Source organism: Cygnus olor, chromosome 5 (assembly GCF_009769625.2).
Source record: "Cygnus olor isolate bCygOlo1 chromosome 5, bCygOlo1.pri.v2, whole genome shotgun sequence".
In the NCBI taxonomy this organism is placed as follows: Eukaryota; Metazoa; Chordata; class Aves; order Anseriformes; family Anatidae; genus Cygnus; species Cygnus olor.
The window spans coordinates 54,173,767-54,191,293 of record NC_049173.1 but is presented as its reverse complement, the minus strand read 5'-3'; the positions used below and the strand labels follow the sequence as shown (position 1 = coordinate 54,191,293).

Below are 17,527 nucleotides of genomic sequence, written 5' to 3'. Positions count from 1 at the left end.
GAAGTACAGCATCATACCAGCTTCTTCCTTGATACTCTTACTAGTGTAACACCGATTATCACTATGTTCTTGTAGAGTGTTGCCTGATTACTAATGAGATAGTTGCTGTGGGCAACCTCAGTCCAACAAATGCACTCTAAGACATTGAGCAAATTAGCTGTTTTAAAAAGGATAATAACTCCAAGCAATTAGGTATCCCTTATTTTTACCAGGAATAAAGGAAGTGGCTTCCTAGAGTTGAATGGCAACTGCTCTGCATGTGTTACTGTAACTGGAAGCTTACTTGACCTTTGTCTGTCCTCTTTTCTCTATTGAATGGCTAACAAAGGTACTGTTTAGTGATAGTCACTGTTGGGCTATGCCTTTTGAATACTTGAAATTCAAACTAACATTTGAAGAATGGCAGATGTGTCCTGCTGGCCTTGTTGTTTACAGTACCAAGGAATAAAAAACAAGGAACAAGAAAGCAAGTTTGTTTTCTTGGTACTGTTCCTGCTTTCAGTCTGTCATCTGCCTTCTGATGTACTGTTTTTTCTTGATACAATAATGGTTTATTTTTCCCTTTGCTCAGGGCCAGAAGGTGTGAAACATTTTGATTTGGGAGAAACAGATGAGAAAAAGTCCCAGATCAGTGCAGACAGTGGCCTCAGTTTGGCCTCAGGTTCTCAGGTTAGTTGCTCCTACACTTGCTTTATTTATGTGGTAAGATGGAAGATTCTTCTATTGGCTGCTTAACTGTGGGAAAACTTCTAGATTTTGAGAATACTTGACAGGCTCATCTAGTAATTCCCTCCCCTTCCCCCCCGCCTTCCTTTAGGGTACTGGTCTTTGCTAGCTCCTCAATTGTAGGACCCCAAGGCCTTTCTGACTTGCAGTCAGTAGTATTTATTTGGTTGGCTTCATGAACCAATGAAGTATAAGGCATGTGATTTAAGATCCCAAGGGAATGGGAAGTGGGGTTCTCATGATGATAAAAACTAAACTGATGTTACTTTGCTTCCTGTCCTCTGTATGTTTGATTGCAGAAGAGTGATTTCGACTCTCTTCCCAGTGGAGGACCAGCAGTTATGGTCCGAAGTACCAGCCAGGATTCTGAAGTTAGCACAGTGGTAGGATATGTCCAAAGTGAAAACTTAATGTAATTCATTTCCTGGTAAAGCGGGGTAGGGCATTTCATGCCTACATTTTGTGTACAGTATGACTGCATACTATCTCACATCCATAATAGTGTGCCTATGATGTGTTCTCTCTCCAGAGCCTCTGACTGTGTGGCAAGCATGTGTGTCTGCCAGAATATACATACCATTTTATTAGCAGATTGTATTCATCATATATGATGCTTGTTGCTGGTACATATTCCTACGTATTGGTGTATTTGTGGAACTGGTGGCTTGCAATCCTTTTATAAATATGGCTTAGTTGTGTATAAACCCTCTGTAAAGGAATGTAGCGTGAGAGCAAAAAATGCAGGTGGTTTGATGCATTAAAAGCAAGAAAAAACCTCTGGAAAAAAATCAAAAACCTTTAAGTGTTTGAACCATATGAAAATGTCTGCTTGCTTCCAGTACAGCTATCAGCTGTGCTGTACACTTGCTGTACCATCTGGCAGGGGTAGAGTTAGGAAAGCCAAGAGAGACCTGATGTTGAATCTGGAAGGGAATGTGAATGGCCAAAATAAAGGATCCTCCAAGTACATAAACAGCAAAGAGGAAGACTAAGGAAAATGTGAGTCTGCTGTTGAATCGGGTGGGAGAACTGGTGACAAATGAAAAAGGTAGAGGTACACAGTGCCTTCTTTACCTCAGTCTTTACTGGTAAAACTGACCGTCAGGAATTCCAGGCCCATGGGGTCAGAGGAAAAGTCTGGAGCAAGGAGGATTTACTGTTGGTGGAGGAGGACCAGGCTAGAGAGCACTCCAACAAACTGGATTGGCATAAGTCCATGTGGTCTAATGGGTTGCAGCTACGAGTGTTGAAGGAGCTGGCTGATACTGCTGCAAGGCCACACTTGATTGTCTCTGAGCAGTTACGGTGATTGAGAGAGGTTCCTGAAGACCGGAAGAGAGCAAAGAGAGAAGTTGATGGAGAAAATTCTCCTGTAAAGCATTTCCAAATACATGAAAGACAAAAAAGTGATTGGGAGTATTCAACGTGGATTTACAAAGGGGCAATCACATTTAACCAAGTTGATAACTTTAGACAATGAGATGACTTAGCTTGATGTATGAGAGGAGTGGATGTGCTTACTACAACTTCAGTAAAGCCCTTGACACCATTTTCCATATCACAGACAAGCTGAGAGAATTGGGACTCTTCAGCCTGGAGAAGAGGAGGCTCAAGGGGAATCTTACTGATGTGTATAAATACCATATAGGAGGAAATGAAGATAAGGGAGCCAGACTCTTCTCAGTAGTAGTACCTGCTGTCAGGACAAGAAGCAATCAACACAAAAGTCAAAGCACAGAAAATTCCATCTGAACACAAGAAGACATTTATTTTATTTTCAGGGCAGTCAAACACTGGAACAGCATGTCCAAAGAGGATATAGAATTGCTGTGTGTGGAAATTTTCACAACTTGTTTGGACATGGTTCTCAACAACATACACTAGCTGACCCTGCTTGAGCAAGGGGGCTGGACTATAGAGAATCCTAACAGGTTGCTTCCAAACTAAACAGTTTTGTGATTTTTCTGAAGGATGTGTTGAGTGTATCTTCATTTTTTACTGGGATTTTGTGCAAGAATAGTATCACTGAAAGAGAAGAGGCAAATGTGGCCTTCGGTTGTACAGCTTATTATTTTATGCCTTAAGAGGAAACATTTTATAACTTTTCTCTCCACAGTGTCTTGTCTACTGAAGATAACAGTTTTATTTTTCTCCACAGGTTAGTAACAGCTCTGGAGAGACATTAGGAGCCGACAGTGACTTGAGCAGCAATGCTGGTGATGGCCCAAGCATGGAAAATGGTGGCAATCTGACAGGATCCAGGGGCACTGTGTCAGACAGTGAAATTGAGACAAATTCTGCTACTAGCTCTATTTTTGTAAGGATGCTGCATACCTTCCTTTTTCTTTTAATTTTTGTACAGTAATCGTGTTCATGTTAGTGAATGTGTGAAAGAGATTCTTTGATTCTGTTCTAAGGGTTAATCAACAATGATTTACAATAACAAGATATTAAAGAATTAATTACATTTTGTATGGATCCACGTACCTTTCTTCATACCCTGTGCAATATGTGGTTCTTTGAGAATAGTCAGTTCACATCTCACACCATGTTACAGGCTCTAGTAATATTTGATTCCACCCTCATTCAATATTACTCTCAACCCAACGGTCATTTAATTCCCCTTCAGAAACGAAACAGCTTCAAATGATACTGTTTTAATTTACTTAACTAAAAAGAACTGATCCCCTGCTTGTTAGGAGCAGCTCTTTGATAAAAGGAAAATGATGACCCATCATCATAGGTTTAGCAGCTCTTCTGTTTTTTTTTTTGTTTTGTTTTTGTTTTTTAAACAATACTTTAAAGCTATCTGAAGTGTAGTCATAACTTTTAAATATCCTCTGCTAACTGGAAGATATGTGTGTAGTAAAATTCAAGTAGTCTGTGAGCTCATTTTGTTTTTAAAGTCCTTGACTATTGGTATAACCTCTAATATAGATCTTTCCAAGAAAACAGTTATATACTTGGTTTGGTTGTCAAGCTGTCAGCCAAAAAAGAAAACAACTTACAATGACTAAAGATTGGTCTGACTGTGTTTGTTATTTTATAATCCTGGTTGAATTACAAAAGCCTTTACAGGGCATCTAATTCAAATTTTAAACCACACGCAAAATCATTGGGCTTCATTGCAGATTTCTTCTAAGAGCAAGAAGAAATTGCTCTTAGAAGATGTACATGTAAGATGTAACTATGTTATGTTTGTTTAGTTAGGTGTCTTGTCAGTTAATAAAGATTTAGACTTTGAAAAAAAAAAAAAACACTTCCAGTTTTCTGCATTTTTCTACTTGATTAATGAAACTAAATGGAATTTAAGACACCTCTGCAACAGGTTTAGAACAAAGAAGCCATGTGTATGTGATTTGTGATGAATGTTGGGTATTGCAACATAGTTTACCTGGTGGTAGAGAAATAAATGGGCAACTTTATTATTGCCATTTCTGCTGGCTGATAGTCCCAGCATACAGTTCTTCAGACCAGCTGGTATGTAATCATTTGCTAAGCATCAGTAAGTTGACTGATCCTTTATGAATGGCAAATGAGAGATAAATGTGTGAAGTCTGAATTGGAGATAAAACTCAGGTAACCTTATTCTGCTTGTGAATATTAATTTTCTGTGTTTATGCAAGAAGGTTGCATATTTTTTCCTGCATTTCTCATTATCTGTATAACGATAGTGGTATTCCACTATTTCCTGAAGAGTGGGAAATATTTACTGTTAGAGTTTGGGCAAACTTAGTGCATTAAGTGTGAAATGTGGAAGATAACAGAAGAGGTTTAACAGTTCTTTCCTTTGGTCTGGGATTTGTATTTTTTGTGTTTTGCCTCAGTTTTTCATCAGGGAAGATGTTTTGCTTTCTCTGTCTAGATTTCCCCTTTTTTTTCTTTTCTTTTTTTTTTTTTTAACAGAGTAATTTCTTTGTTTTATCAACATTTGTGGGAGAAGTGTTTACGAAATATAACTTGCAAACTCTGTCTGTTAAGTACAGCAGTGGACTGCAAGAAACACCCCTGCAGGTTGCAGAATTAAGTTGTCTGACACCTCTTGTATCATTTTCAGGCAAAGTCTCATAACCTGAAGCAGAGCGTGAAGGATAACAAAGGCAGTACTCCAGGGAGAGTTCCAGAGGATGGAAACCAGCGTGTCTATCTCTATGAAGGACTTTTGGGTAAACTATTTTGGGGGAGGGAGGGCGAGGGGATCATTTAGACTGAAGTTCAGGGGGAGTCGTGTCTGGGTCAGACTGGAATTTATGCATTACCAGAGACCATTTTAACCACCTCCTGTTTGTCCATGCTGATAAAATAGGAGGGTGCATCAGGGCATTCAGAGTAAAGCAAAGGATTTGCTGGGGAGATGGAATAAGAGATGGGTGACTGGAGTAGTTTGCATAAAATATAGCTTATCCCAGGCTCTTGTTGTTCTTGAATAAGAATTAGTTCTTTAAACTGTTGGAAGAAGGGGAGAAGGATCTTAGTTATGCACATAAGGCTGAAATGTATTGCTGAGCTTTTACAAAGGACCGTTCAGTTTAAGTCTTCAAATAGAGGGCTACTAAACTCATGGCTTTTGAACATGTCCATAAATTAGCAGTGTATTGGCTTTTTATGTTTTTTTTTTTTTTTTTTTTTATAATGTATATCTGGACTTGCTGTTAATCAAGAGCTCTCTCTTCCTCTGTTTTTTCATCCTTTCCTTTTATTGTTCCTACCTGCATGGAATGGTGCAGGTAGGGATAAAGGATCTGTCTGGGACCAGTTAGAGGATGCTGCAATGGAAACCTTCTCTATGAGTAATAATCTCATCTTTCCACTTCTCTGTGTGTTTGCTGTGATCTGTGTTTGTGTGAGATATTCCTGTTGCTTTCAGGCAGTGTTAACAATATATGGAATAAAGCATTCTCCTTAAAGAACAGGGATAAGAGGTTCTTTAAGGTTTTCAAAAAAATATGCTGTGAATTAGAATGAGAGATGTCTTTTCTTCTACTTTACACTTTTCTTCAGTTGTGATATTGCTTGTGATTTAAAGTTTACTTTTTTATTTTAATAATGGATTTTTTTGTGTGTTGGCTTATAGTATTTTCAAGGTGCGGGAAGGAAAGAGAATTGATCTTAAAGTATTTGACTGGAATAAATGCCCAATTTTTGTATGCATTGCACAGGTAAAGAGCGCTCAACTTTGTGGGACCAGATGCAGTTCTGGGAAGATGCTTTTTTGGATGCTGTGATGTTAGAGAGAGAAGGAATGGGGATGGACCAGGGACCTCAGGAGATGATTGACAGGTAAAGTTCTCGGTAGACCTTTTTTCCTCCTCGTTATTTCACCTGGGACTTAAGCAGTAAAAAGAATATAATTTAAGTTCTGTTGCAAATGCTATTGCCACTTTGTAAACCTTGTTACTGTCACTGACAATTCCAAAGTGAGGCTTTTGTCTCTGTGCTGGTCAGCATCTCCTGCTACTGAAATACTATCTTCAGGCTTGACTTGTTTCTCTTAATGCTCGTGGAGAGGTGACATTTCCAGGGAAATAGGTCATGTAATCATGATCACACTATGAATAGATGCAATAGGCTGGATCACTAATAAAGCAAAGGATTTATTTGAACAGATGACTGTATTCTGGAATAAAGATACCAGTGTGCGGGGTGCTAGTTTTTGGAAAAATAAACAGTTTGAAATCTATCTTATTAGAATAAGAGAGGGCCTGCACACTTCTTTCATGAGTTAAATGCAGCTGCAAGGCAGAAGTAAAGCTCTAAAGGGACTAGCTCTTGTTTGAGTTGTATGTTCTTCTTCTAGCAGTTGTCATGAAGCTGCAGTTGTGGAAAAGAGAATATGGGTAAGTCCAGTAGACCACTGAGAACTTTACCACTGAGCATGTATTAGTGACTTGAACTAGATAATAATTAATGGCAATGTTTAAGGTGATCACAACAATTCAGTGGAAAATGCCCATTTGGCTTAGTGTTTTTGGAGGATTTATTTGCCATGCACTTTTTACAAATGGTGTTCTGTCCTCTGCCAGTGCTGTAGTGAGTTGGATGAAGAATGCCTGTGAGCCTGCTTCAGATCTAGCTCTTCTTGCAGGTATCTTTCCCTGGGAGAACATGATCGAAAGCGTTTGGAGGATGATGAGGACCGCTTGTTGGCTACACTGCTACATAATATGATTGCTTATATGCTTATGATAAAGGTAACTTCTTTTTAATATATCACTCCTCATATTTAAGCAGTATGTTTTGTTGGTGGTGTTTTGAAACCGTACATCTCTTTTCAGAGATCAGAACAGTGTAGTAAAAATAATAATATAAAACATCTGATCTTAATGAAAAAATTATTTCAGAACATGGAGATTCTTTGAGTTTCATTGTCTGAGTTTAAGTAGTCCTATATAATGAGTATGCATATACACTGCTATTTAAGATAGAAACTTTTTAGCCCTACCAGTACCTTTAAGTGGACATTCTTGCACTCAAGAGCATGAGTTCTAGATAGAGAGCATCATCTAATCAGATTCCCTTACAACTGCAAATTCCAGATCTTCTTAGGGAAGTCAGAGGTGAAAGGAGGATATGGGCAGGTTGCAAATATGCACATCAATATGCAACTCAACATATAATTTGCAATGACTTTTAAGCAACCTTTTTTTTTCTCATTCAGTGGACCTTAATATTGTAGGTAGCTACTAATAATATCTTTCTTTTAGTTTGTGTTACTTCTTAGATAATGCAAATTCTCCATCAAAAGTCATTGGAAAATCAATCTTCTAAAATTTTTATCATGTTTGGAACCACCTGTAGTACATCATGTTACCAGGACAGTCCTGTAACAGTTTTGTGCAACAGCCTGACAGTTAGACTAGGTGTACGCAGGTGATAGTTTGAAAACTTTTTGTGGTGTAAATGAGGTGAGACCTCATTCTGTAGTAATGAAAAGATAAGAATGTCTGATATTCAACCAGTGGAAGAAGTTATTTTATCTAAATTTTCGGGTGGGGAAGGAGATATTGATTTTTTCCTGATATAAATGGAATGTGAAGGTAAGTTTTAAGATGGCATTTGAGTGTATTTGGAATATCAGTAGTTGGAAGTGGGGGGTAATGGAATTTCTGCTTTGTTGTGCAAGAGTAGGCAGGAAATCTGCTTAGCACAGTACCACTTACACCACTTTTCCCAGTTGCTGGGCATATGCAACTTCCGCTGGTACTGCTGGGCTAAAGAGGACCTAGCATGGTTGAGCTGCAATGAGCAGTCTTAGCAATGGAAACAAAAATACGTTGAATTTGGGAGACGTGAGGAGTTGCCTGTGATTAGAGAAAAGTAAGTAACTGTCTTTATATGTGCTTTCCAGGTGAATAAGAATGATATTAGGAAAAAGGTGCGTCGTCTAATGGGAAAATCACATATTGGATTGGTGCACAGCCAGCAAATAAATGATATTCTAGACAAGCTTGCCAATCTGGTAGGTAATACAGTGATGAGTGATATATCTGTGGGAGTTCCAGCAGAAGGGGAAAAAAATACCTCGAAGTTCTTCTGTAAATGCTCTGCGATACTAAGATAAAAGTATTAAAACCAAACTGGATTATTAAAAACTGCCTTTACAAGTACAGCATAAAGACTATGATTATATGACCCTATTTATAATTTTATATGCAGTAATCAAACAAAACTGTGATATAAATATGTATAAACATGAGATTTCAGTACTAGAGATCTGTGCAACCCTGATGTTTTCTTAATATCACTTTTATTGAGGGGAACCTTTGTTCTTACTAAAACTGTAGCAAGTGTTTAGTTTTCCATGGGTCACCAGGTTGTAAGGTTTGTCTGGATCAGTTTTTATTCAAAACTATTCACGTTGTCAGCTACAATGCAGAGTAAACCTTGCATTCTGTGTTGCTCATTAAGAATATAGGCTAACAGTTAAGTTAATAAAACTAGAGAGCTTTGAACACAGCTTTCACCAGGGCAGATGCACCATAAGCCTTCTGAGAGCTAATTTTCCAGACCACTTCTACAGCTGGAACTTTTTTTTTTTTTTGCACAGAAAGGATGTGAAATTCTCTTATAGTTAATTGGAGGAAGAAGCAGACCATTTTACTGCAATATTAACAGTGATTGGCACCTGAACAACACACTAGCACATACTGAGTGTGGTACTAGCAGCTTGAAGGTTGTTCTGTGCTGTGATAACTCTCATAGTCGCTTTTTTTGAAATTGAATTTAGTGCAGTATCTTGCCTAAGGCTTTGCACAAAATTGCCTCTGATCAGCTGTATTAAAAATACTTTTTTTTTCTTTTGTTTGTTGAAAATGCTTCTAGTGTCACCTACTGGACATTTTTCAATAAAATTGTTTTCAAAGTTCATTCATGATGGCATATTTTCTTATCTAGAATGGACGGGAACTCCCTGTGAGACCCAGTGGCAGCCGTCACATCAAGAAGCAGACTTTTGTAGTCCATGCTGGGACAGACACAACAGGAGACATATTTTTCATGGAGGTAGAGAAAAGAACAAATATTAATGCAACTAGTAGCATTCAATAAATAGTATTAGAAATCTCATCTAACATCTTGTGCTCCCAGGTGTGTGATGATTGCATTGTGCTGAGAAGCAACATTGGAACTGTGTATGAACGTTGGTGGTATGAGAAACTCATAAACATGACTTACTGTCCCAAAACAAAAGTTCTGTGCCTCTGGCGGAGGAATGGTCAAGAGACGCAACTGAACAAGTTCTACACAAAGAAGGTACACATTTTATTTAATAATGAGATAAGTCAGTGCAGAACAAATATATTGGTATGTCATATTCCATGTTTTAATCAAAGAATTGTATTCCCTCTCTGGTACTGATTATTAAACTGCAATGGCTGTTTAACAGCACTGATACCTGAAGCTGGCATTATGCTTCGTCATTTACCTCGAGGCAATAGTACAGCAGGATGTAATTTAAAAAAAAAAAAAAAAAAAAGGTAGCTTTTACTTGATTTTTTGTTTGTTTGAAGAATGCAGAGAGAGTCTAGTGTCTGATTGAATTCTGATCCATGAGGGAAAACACTTCAATTACCAAATATTGAGTGAGCATGGAGGCTTACAAAGATATTCAAAATATTGTGGTAGATTCACGGGGTAAAGCTAAATAATACTTTACCTTAGTAATGGATTTAATTGTGTTGATTTTAACGGAAAATCCAAACTGATAAAATAGATGAATTTTTTTTTCCTTGGCCCACATATGATTTTGCTGATTTCATGCATGTCTACTTTCTCCACTAATTTGAGGGCCATTTTCTTTTCCTTATAATTATTTGCAAATATAAAGAAATTGCTTTAAACCTATTACAAAAAATCAAGCAACTCTTAAACTCCAGTAATGCCTGAACAATGACCAGCAAGCAAGAGGTAAAGATTTGCAACTGCAAGTGATATATTGAAAAGCTATTATTTTTGAGGCAAAGGAATTAGATTTCTGCTTCAAAAAAATAATTTTACATGGACCAGGTAATCATAATGCAGGCGTAAATACAAAGAGAATGACAAAATCGGTACACTACAGAAGTTACTCAGAAAGCTAACTGTATGTATTTGGGGCCTTGGATAGAAATTTCTCCTAAATTTTACTCTGAGATTATGGCTTAACTATCATTTGATATTAGAGAGGGGAGTTGGAAGTAGATAAATAGAAAAATGTGGCTTAAGGAAATTGACATAAATAACGAATAGATAATTCATATGAGCATTACCAGTAACATTGATTTCTGAATGTGAAGAGAAAGGGAGGGATTGTGATACTGTTTTTAAGCTTTTTCTGCACTAGGAAAATGAGTCAACTTGGTTATATTTTTCATGAGCATGTGCCAGGGCATGAACTATTCACTATAGCTTGGGCAATTTAGCTGTGAAGTAGATTCCCTGTCAACTTAAGAAAAAAATATAAATACAATATAGTAATTAGCTGTGGTTGAATTTTTACAGGGTTTTGCTGTTGTGCACCACATGAGGCTTGTTCTTTTTGTAGAATCTTGCTATTCGCTTCCCTTGTAATGTGGGAAAATAACATTGTTTTGCTCTTTTTATATGTTAGTGTCGGGAATTATACTACTGTGTAAAAGACAGCATGGAGCGAGCAGCAGCAAGACAGCAAAGCATTAAACCAGGTACAAGATCTTACTTGTTGGGAATATTTGTTGCTTAATCTGCAGTCATCCAGGCTTTGTTATTAATTTCTTTAAACATAAGGGCCTTTATTTGGAAATTTGAGAATAGCTTTGTACATCCAACTGTATGTACACAGCACATAATGTTATCATTAGCTTGCCCCCATGTATCTCACTCTAGATCCAAGCAAAAGCAAAACACCTGTATAGTGTCGTATTTAAAGTGGAGTAACTACCAGTAAAATCAGAACTTGAAAATATTTGAATATATCACGACTTGGCTGACTGCTCTCTGTTTCTTCTTTTCTTCCCCTTTTCCCATCCCACCCTCTCTCTGTTGTGTGTGTGTGTGTTTGTTTGTTTCTTTTTCTTTCTTAACTTATCACAGGCCCTGAGTTGGGTGGTGAGTTTCCTGTGCAGGATATGAAAACTGGTGAAGGAGGTCTTCTGCAGGTCACACTGGAAGGAATTAACCTGAAATTTATGCACAGTCAGGTATGAGGGAAATAGATAAGATGACTATGTGAGCATGAAGCTTTTTGCAGCACACCTGCATCTGTGTTTCCTCTTGCCAGGGTATCAGCAAGAACAAGGGACTGATGGGAGTTGATGGGAGTAAAAAGTGCATGTGTATATTTACACAAAAGCACACATGCACATTTTTACGTATATATATAAAAACACTGAAATTAGATCCTCAGGAGAACTGTAATGAACTGGGAAAAAAAAGTTGGTACAGGTTTCAGCTTCTTGTTTCTGGTGGTCAGAATTGTGTAAGCACAAAGCAAATGGTAGTGGGATATCAAGGGAGAGAAAAATTGTACACTGGTAATCTAAACTGCCATAATGCATCACATTGTGAACATATCCTGGTGGCATAAACTGTCAGCCTTAGAGATAGTGTTTGAATATTGCAGATGGAAAAGGTGACCTATGTTATATGTAGTCTGTCTCGTTTTAAAAAATGAGGAATCTGTAGAATTTAGTATGAAAATAGAATGAGAAAGTGGCTGTTGCTGTAATTCACAAAAATAAGAATGAATTATTGATTCTTTTTTCCCTCAAAAGAGCAGATTTTGTAGGCATAGAGGAAACACAACTAGAATTGCCATTTCTTCATTTTTGTGGATGTTGTTTCTGTTGCTTCCTTTGATCCTTGTTTTTTATTTTGCTTTGTGTTTTTTTGTTTTGCATATGATATTAAATGCATGCTGTGCTAGACAGTAGAATCCTCTTTTAGGAGAAAAAGAGTGCGTGTGTGTGTGTAAGTAACAAAAGCTTCTGTCAGTCCTCTGTGGAGTGTTTTTTCCTTTCCTTTCCTCTTGACTAGACTTTTCTCTCCACACAAGCTTTGTTCTTCTTTGAGTAAACATCAGTGTAGATCCCACTGGAAGTGCACGTGCATCTCAGAATCTTTATTTAATACTTCTCTCAAGATCACAGCATCGTCATGTTCATATATGCCAGTATAAGGACTGGAGTGTTGTGAACCTCCTTAAATTTTCTTCCTATTACCAGGGTAGAACTTGGACTACAGCTGACCTACTGTTGTAGTATTTCAAACCCGCTCTGTGATGAAACAGTCTACCTCTATGACTTTTTTTTTTTATTACTGAAAGATTGGAATGAAACCTTAGGGAAACCTAGTGCTCATTCTTACTATGGGACTGAAGGGACCATTAATGGTTGAATTTAGCATTACAGTCACTGAGTCCTGTGTTACCAGCAGCACTCCTAGAGTATTAGCTTTATCATGTCCTTTCTGATAGTGAATGTTTTTCTAATTTGCTGTCAGTGATGAAAATTAGTACATCGTTTCTGAAGGATGGTCTGTGCAAATGGACAGATGAGACCCAGGAAATATGCCAGCTGTCTTCCCCACCTGTAAAATTATTCCGTCTCTTCCTCCACTTTCCAAAGAGGCTGCAGCCAGATGAGTTCCCATTATTTAGGATGGATATTGAATATGTTGAACTCCTGAGTCTGTTAGATTTACATTGTCAACTGGCAAGGGAATTGAGTATGTAAGATGCATCCTGGTTTTCCTCCATATCAGAATGGAGTGTCTAGGTAGACATCAAAAGTCTGCCAGTTGAGGGTCTGTAAAGAATAAACAACTGTAGCATTTATGTAAAGTACTCTTACTAGTTGCACCATACAGAAATATCCTTTTCAATTCCATCATCTTTGGAGCTAAAGGATGCTTGCATTCTTATTCTAATACTCATCGATCAGATTGATTTAATAAAAAGTCTGCTGTTTTAGATAAACTGTCCTTTTCATTTTTCATATAAATGAAATGGATTGCTCCCTAAGACAGTTAGTTTCAGAATATGGACATATATGATTAAAACCAGGAACCTATAGCCATTTCTCTTTGTTGAAAACTGTAGAAACTGACCAACCAATGGCTACAGGACCTCATCAGACACAACTTTGTCTTCCTTTCTTTACTCCATATCCAGGCCCTGTTTTTAGCCTTCTTTTCAAGTACTCTTTTTCGTCAAGACAGCTTGGAAAAAGAAGGGTTTTCTGTTGCTCCACTTGGTTGGAAGTCATAGAAATAATACAGTTAGTTTCAGTGTTAGAATGGTGCTGGATTTCATGAAACTATTTTTTAAGTCTCTTGATCTGTAGCTTGTGTACATTAGCACTGCTTCATATGAATTCCTCTGGAAATGTCTTAGATGCATGGTGGGCCAACCTATTACTGACGCATGATAGCTGTCTTTAGCATTCACAAATTGTCTCACCATACTGGCAGTGCACATAAGTTTAAGAAGAAAAAAATGTTGAAGTCTATCTGTGCCTAGCAAGTCAGAGGAAGTCCTTCTGTAATAAGGAGGAATCAGGTGTACCTGTGACATTGGCAGGCTATTCACAAAATTCCAAGTTTAAATCTACAAATTATAATATTGGGTAACTGTCCCAGTTAAGAATTTGTCTGTGTCAAAAATAAATGGAAGTTTAATATGTAGCAGGCATATGCCCACTTACAGTAGGATCCACACTGAATGCTCTGTCTTGAAGAACCATTTTCCCCAGGGTGAGTAACTCTTATTTCATTTACACGCTTTTTTGTTTTCTGACTGAGAGAAGAGCATCTCTGTCCCTTAAAGTAGTGACAAATTGCCTGTCAACTGATACGTCTTCTGAAAATTGGTAACTTAATATAATTTTGACAAATAAAATAAATTCTGATATGGCCCGTAACTCTTTATGCCGCACTCCTTAATGTTATGCTCACATTATGACAATCTGGGGCAGTCAAGTCTTTCATCCAACTTTACTGTTACCAAACAAAATAGCCAGTGTTTCACCTGAGCCTTTCTATTTAATTTTTGAATTTTGATTACTAGCAAAAACATCTTCACAGAAAATATTACAGAAAGAGTAAACCAAGTACAATAAAGAAAGTGTTTTGTTATGTCTGGTTTTCTTTATTGCCATCCCTCAAAAAATGTTTTTGACCAACTGAACTGATAAAGACAAGGGTGAAAACTGACAAAAGGAAAAAAAAAATAGGATTAGTTCTCCTTTCCTTGAGTGTGTCAATATAAATAGAAGGCAAGCTTCAGATTTTGTGTTTAGGTACATCAGAAGTTTAGTTTTTGATACTGATCAGAAAACATCCTTGGACTATTTGTTAGTTCTCTGGTAGTAAAAATAACTTGAAAATCAACCTGACTTGTCTCAAATATATGGTGATCATGTTTACTGACCTCTATTGATGCAAATAAGCCTGTTCCTTAAAGAAAAAAAAGGTTTCTGGTGAGCTTTCTGGTGTTGACTTCCTTTGCTTTTCCTGGGTAGTATATCATCTAGGGCCACATGCGTTTTGTTACTACTGGATTCAGAAGTGTTGCAGCGATTTCCTTTCCTTTTTTCCCAAGACAACGTAGTGTATCTAGTAACTTTTTTAATGAGGTCGTAAAGTTATGGCTTCATAAGCATGTAGGAACTGAAAGTGTCAGTCCAGGCTATTGTAATATAGTCCTGTAAGTGCATCTTTAAGATACTGGAAATAGACTCACTCTGAGTGTTAGTGCAATGTTAGTCTTGGTGTTTCTGTTGCCTTGAAAAAGCAAATGTATTAGAATCTGATGTGTGGATTTGATTATGGCACTTTCTACAGCTTCTTTTGTTTGTGTATTTGCTGATCCTTTTGGAACTGTGCATACGAGAAGGGACTTTTATATTGTGAAACATATTGGATATTGAACAAATTTAATATGCTCAGAACTTGTTTATTCATGCAATCATGTTGTTTAGGTTCTAGGCTGGAAAACTTAGTTGTGTAGTTCTTTTTTTTTTTTTGTCTTTTGGGGTTCATGTTTGTAAAAAAATGAGTTAAAAGCAGGTTTGTTTTCTAAGTGACTGCCCAGCTGACAGTGGCCATTTGTGAAGTGAGCGTATGATAGAGAAGGGCCCAAATGTTCCCATGCTGCTTAAAGCAGAACACTGATGCTGACTTTTAAAGGAGACAGTTTCAAGAGCAAGTAAGCAGGTTAAATATCATAAACAGCAGTAAAATCTTAAATGGTGCAAGGCTGTCAGGGAGGAGGGAGATTAGTAATTTCTTATTGGATTAAATTTGATTACTGGATAGGTTAGGAGGGTCAGCATCAGGGTGGGAGGTGTAGTGTCCATAACCTGCCCTCTGTGCCGGAGGAGGATGCATGGAGGGGCAGAAACTGGGATGGATCAGAGGCTACAAATGATGTCAAATTTGGGAGCTGGCTTTTTTCTCGTCCCCCTCTTCCGTTGTATTTCAGGTGTGTTGGTATTCTTTTTTTTGCAATAACTCATTTGAGTGCCTGAAGGGGTAGCATTGTTGGATATGTCAGAGTTACTAACTCCTTCGTTTCTCTTCCATGCTTTCTCCTCCTGCAAGGAGCGGAAGGTACTTCATCTTCTGCTGTCTTCGCTTCTTAGCACTTTTAAGTTATTTGTTGATTTCTAGCATTGTGGCAAGTTTGTCTTTTGAATATTTATTTCACCCTTTATTTATATATTAAACTGTAAATGAACTGGTAGTGTATGCTACAACACTTCAGGTTGTATCTGCTATGGTGATGTTTTTGTTTAACTTTGGATTTTATTTTTTAAATTTTTTTAAAACTTACTAATTTTGTGTTATTTTTCTCCTGTTTTTGTAGGTTTTCATAGAGCTGAATCACATTAAAAAGTGCAATACTGTGCGAGGAGTCTTTGTCCTGGAGGAATTTGGTAATTACATTATTTTGATATTAGGTCTGTACTCACATGGCAGTAACTCAAATTTCCAATCTTCAGATTCAGAGTTACACTGCAGTTTCAGAAATAGAAGAAGAATGTAGATTGCACTTAGAAGTTGCCTAACAGGGAGATGAGTGACAATGTAAAAATTTGTGTGTTCATTTTCATCATATTAAGATTTGTGGCCTAGGTATTCTTTGTTAATAGACAAAGAAGATGTTCTGAGTTTTGTGAAGCAAACAAAACAGCAGTTAATCTTTGATCTGTATAAGATTTTTCTTTGGTATGTTCCTTTTTCTGATTCTGGGAAATCATCTTTTTTTAAGCAAGACTTGCAGTCGATCTTTCTCAATACTGTGCTTTCATTACAAAAAAAAAGCATTGCTAAAAGTTTCTCCTTCGCTTTGTGTGGAGTTTAATTTTTGTTTTAGATCATCTTTTGTAAGGTTGCACATTAGACTGTGTGTGGCTTTTGTTTCAGAGCATAACTAGCAAAGAGTGGTAAAGATTAAGGATAGTAGAGAATTTGTGTCATTTAGGCGAGTTATTGCCGTTATCTATAATCTGCCTACAGTCTAGTTTGGGGAAAGTTCTGGGTTTCTATTCAGTGTTAGTGTCAGTCAGTCTATACTTAAATAGTTGTCTGAAAAAAAGAAAGAGTGACTTCAGATGCGGCTCTCCATAATAATTATCCATACATACGCTTCTCTTGAAATACTCCCCAGACCTGTATTGATTTATTCTTCCACCTATCTGCGATACAATTTACAGTTTTGCATACTTTGGCAGTTAATCAAAATCTGTATTTGGAGCTCCGTTTACCAAGACTGATTGTTCTTTGGTGCTGTGAATAGAAGGTTCTGACTGATGGATTCTCTCTTACGATGTAAAAGAAATTTAGTATGAGAGTGCTGGAATTAATGTCTTCATCCTGAATACTGTGTTGTCTCCTTTTGGTGATACAAAGTTATAAGGTATTCAAATTATAAAACCTTTCTGACAATTATTGTTTGCTTGTTTTTTGCCATAAATGAATCTAATCTCTCAGAATTTTGGGATTTCGAACTGTGAACAGTTTTTCCCCTTGTCTGAAAATGTGCATGGTTCAAACGATCAGATTAATGAATTTAACCACTAGAAAATTTTCTGATAGTTTAAATGATCGATGATGTCTGCATTATATGGTTGCATATTCCTTTAGTATCATGTTTTTACCCTAATGGACATGATTGATTTTACTTTTGATAGAAGCTGCTTAAGGTGGTAAAACTTTATTGATGGATTTTACAATTATGAGAGTTCAAAAGCCATAAAATTAGCTCAAACCATGGCTTCAGCTTTTCCAAGAACAGAGATTGGATCTGAAATGAATCTCGGGTCATTTTTGGAGACCCGAAGTTCTC

General features: G+C 37.2%; 1 protein-coding gene across 47 annotated transcripts in view; it reads left to right on the top strand.

The window, feature by feature from the left end:
* Positions 1 to 17,527, top strand: part of MADD (MAP kinase activating death domain) — a 67,982-nt gene that overhangs the window by 43,814 nt on the left and 6,641 nt on the right. For 20 of the 47 annotated variants that reach the window (XM_040558089.1, XM_040558082.1, XM_040558079.1 and 17 more), the window contains 14 exons: positions 572 to 669; positions 1,026 to 1,109; positions 2,885 to 3,043; positions 4,784 to 4,892; positions 5,454 to 5,516; positions 5,886 to 6,006; positions 6,812 to 6,917; positions 8,075 to 8,185; positions 9,121 to 9,228; positions 9,313 to 9,477; positions 10,814 to 10,886; positions 11,275 to 11,381; positions 15,781 to 15,789; positions 16,046 to 16,115. In XM_040558089.1, coding sequence (XP_040414023.1) covers positions 572 to 669; positions 1,026 to 1,109; positions 2,885 to 3,043; positions 4,784 to 4,892; positions 5,454 to 5,516; positions 5,886 to 6,006; positions 6,812 to 6,917; positions 8,075 to 8,185; positions 9,121 to 9,228; positions 9,313 to 9,477; positions 10,814 to 10,886; positions 11,275 to 11,381; positions 15,781 to 15,789; positions 16,046 to 16,115 — 1,383 coding nt within the window. The remainder of the gene's footprint in view (positions 1 to 571; positions 670 to 1,025; positions 1,110 to 2,884; positions 3,044 to 4,783; positions 4,893 to 5,453; positions 5,517 to 5,885; positions 6,007 to 6,811; positions 6,918 to 8,074; positions 8,186 to 9,120; positions 9,229 to 9,312; positions 9,478 to 10,813; positions 10,887 to 11,274; positions 11,382 to 15,780; positions 15,790 to 16,045; positions 16,116 to 17,527) is intronic. The other 27 variants (XM_040558087.1, XM_040558103.1, XM_040558101.1 and 24 more) reach the window with 5 other exon arrangements.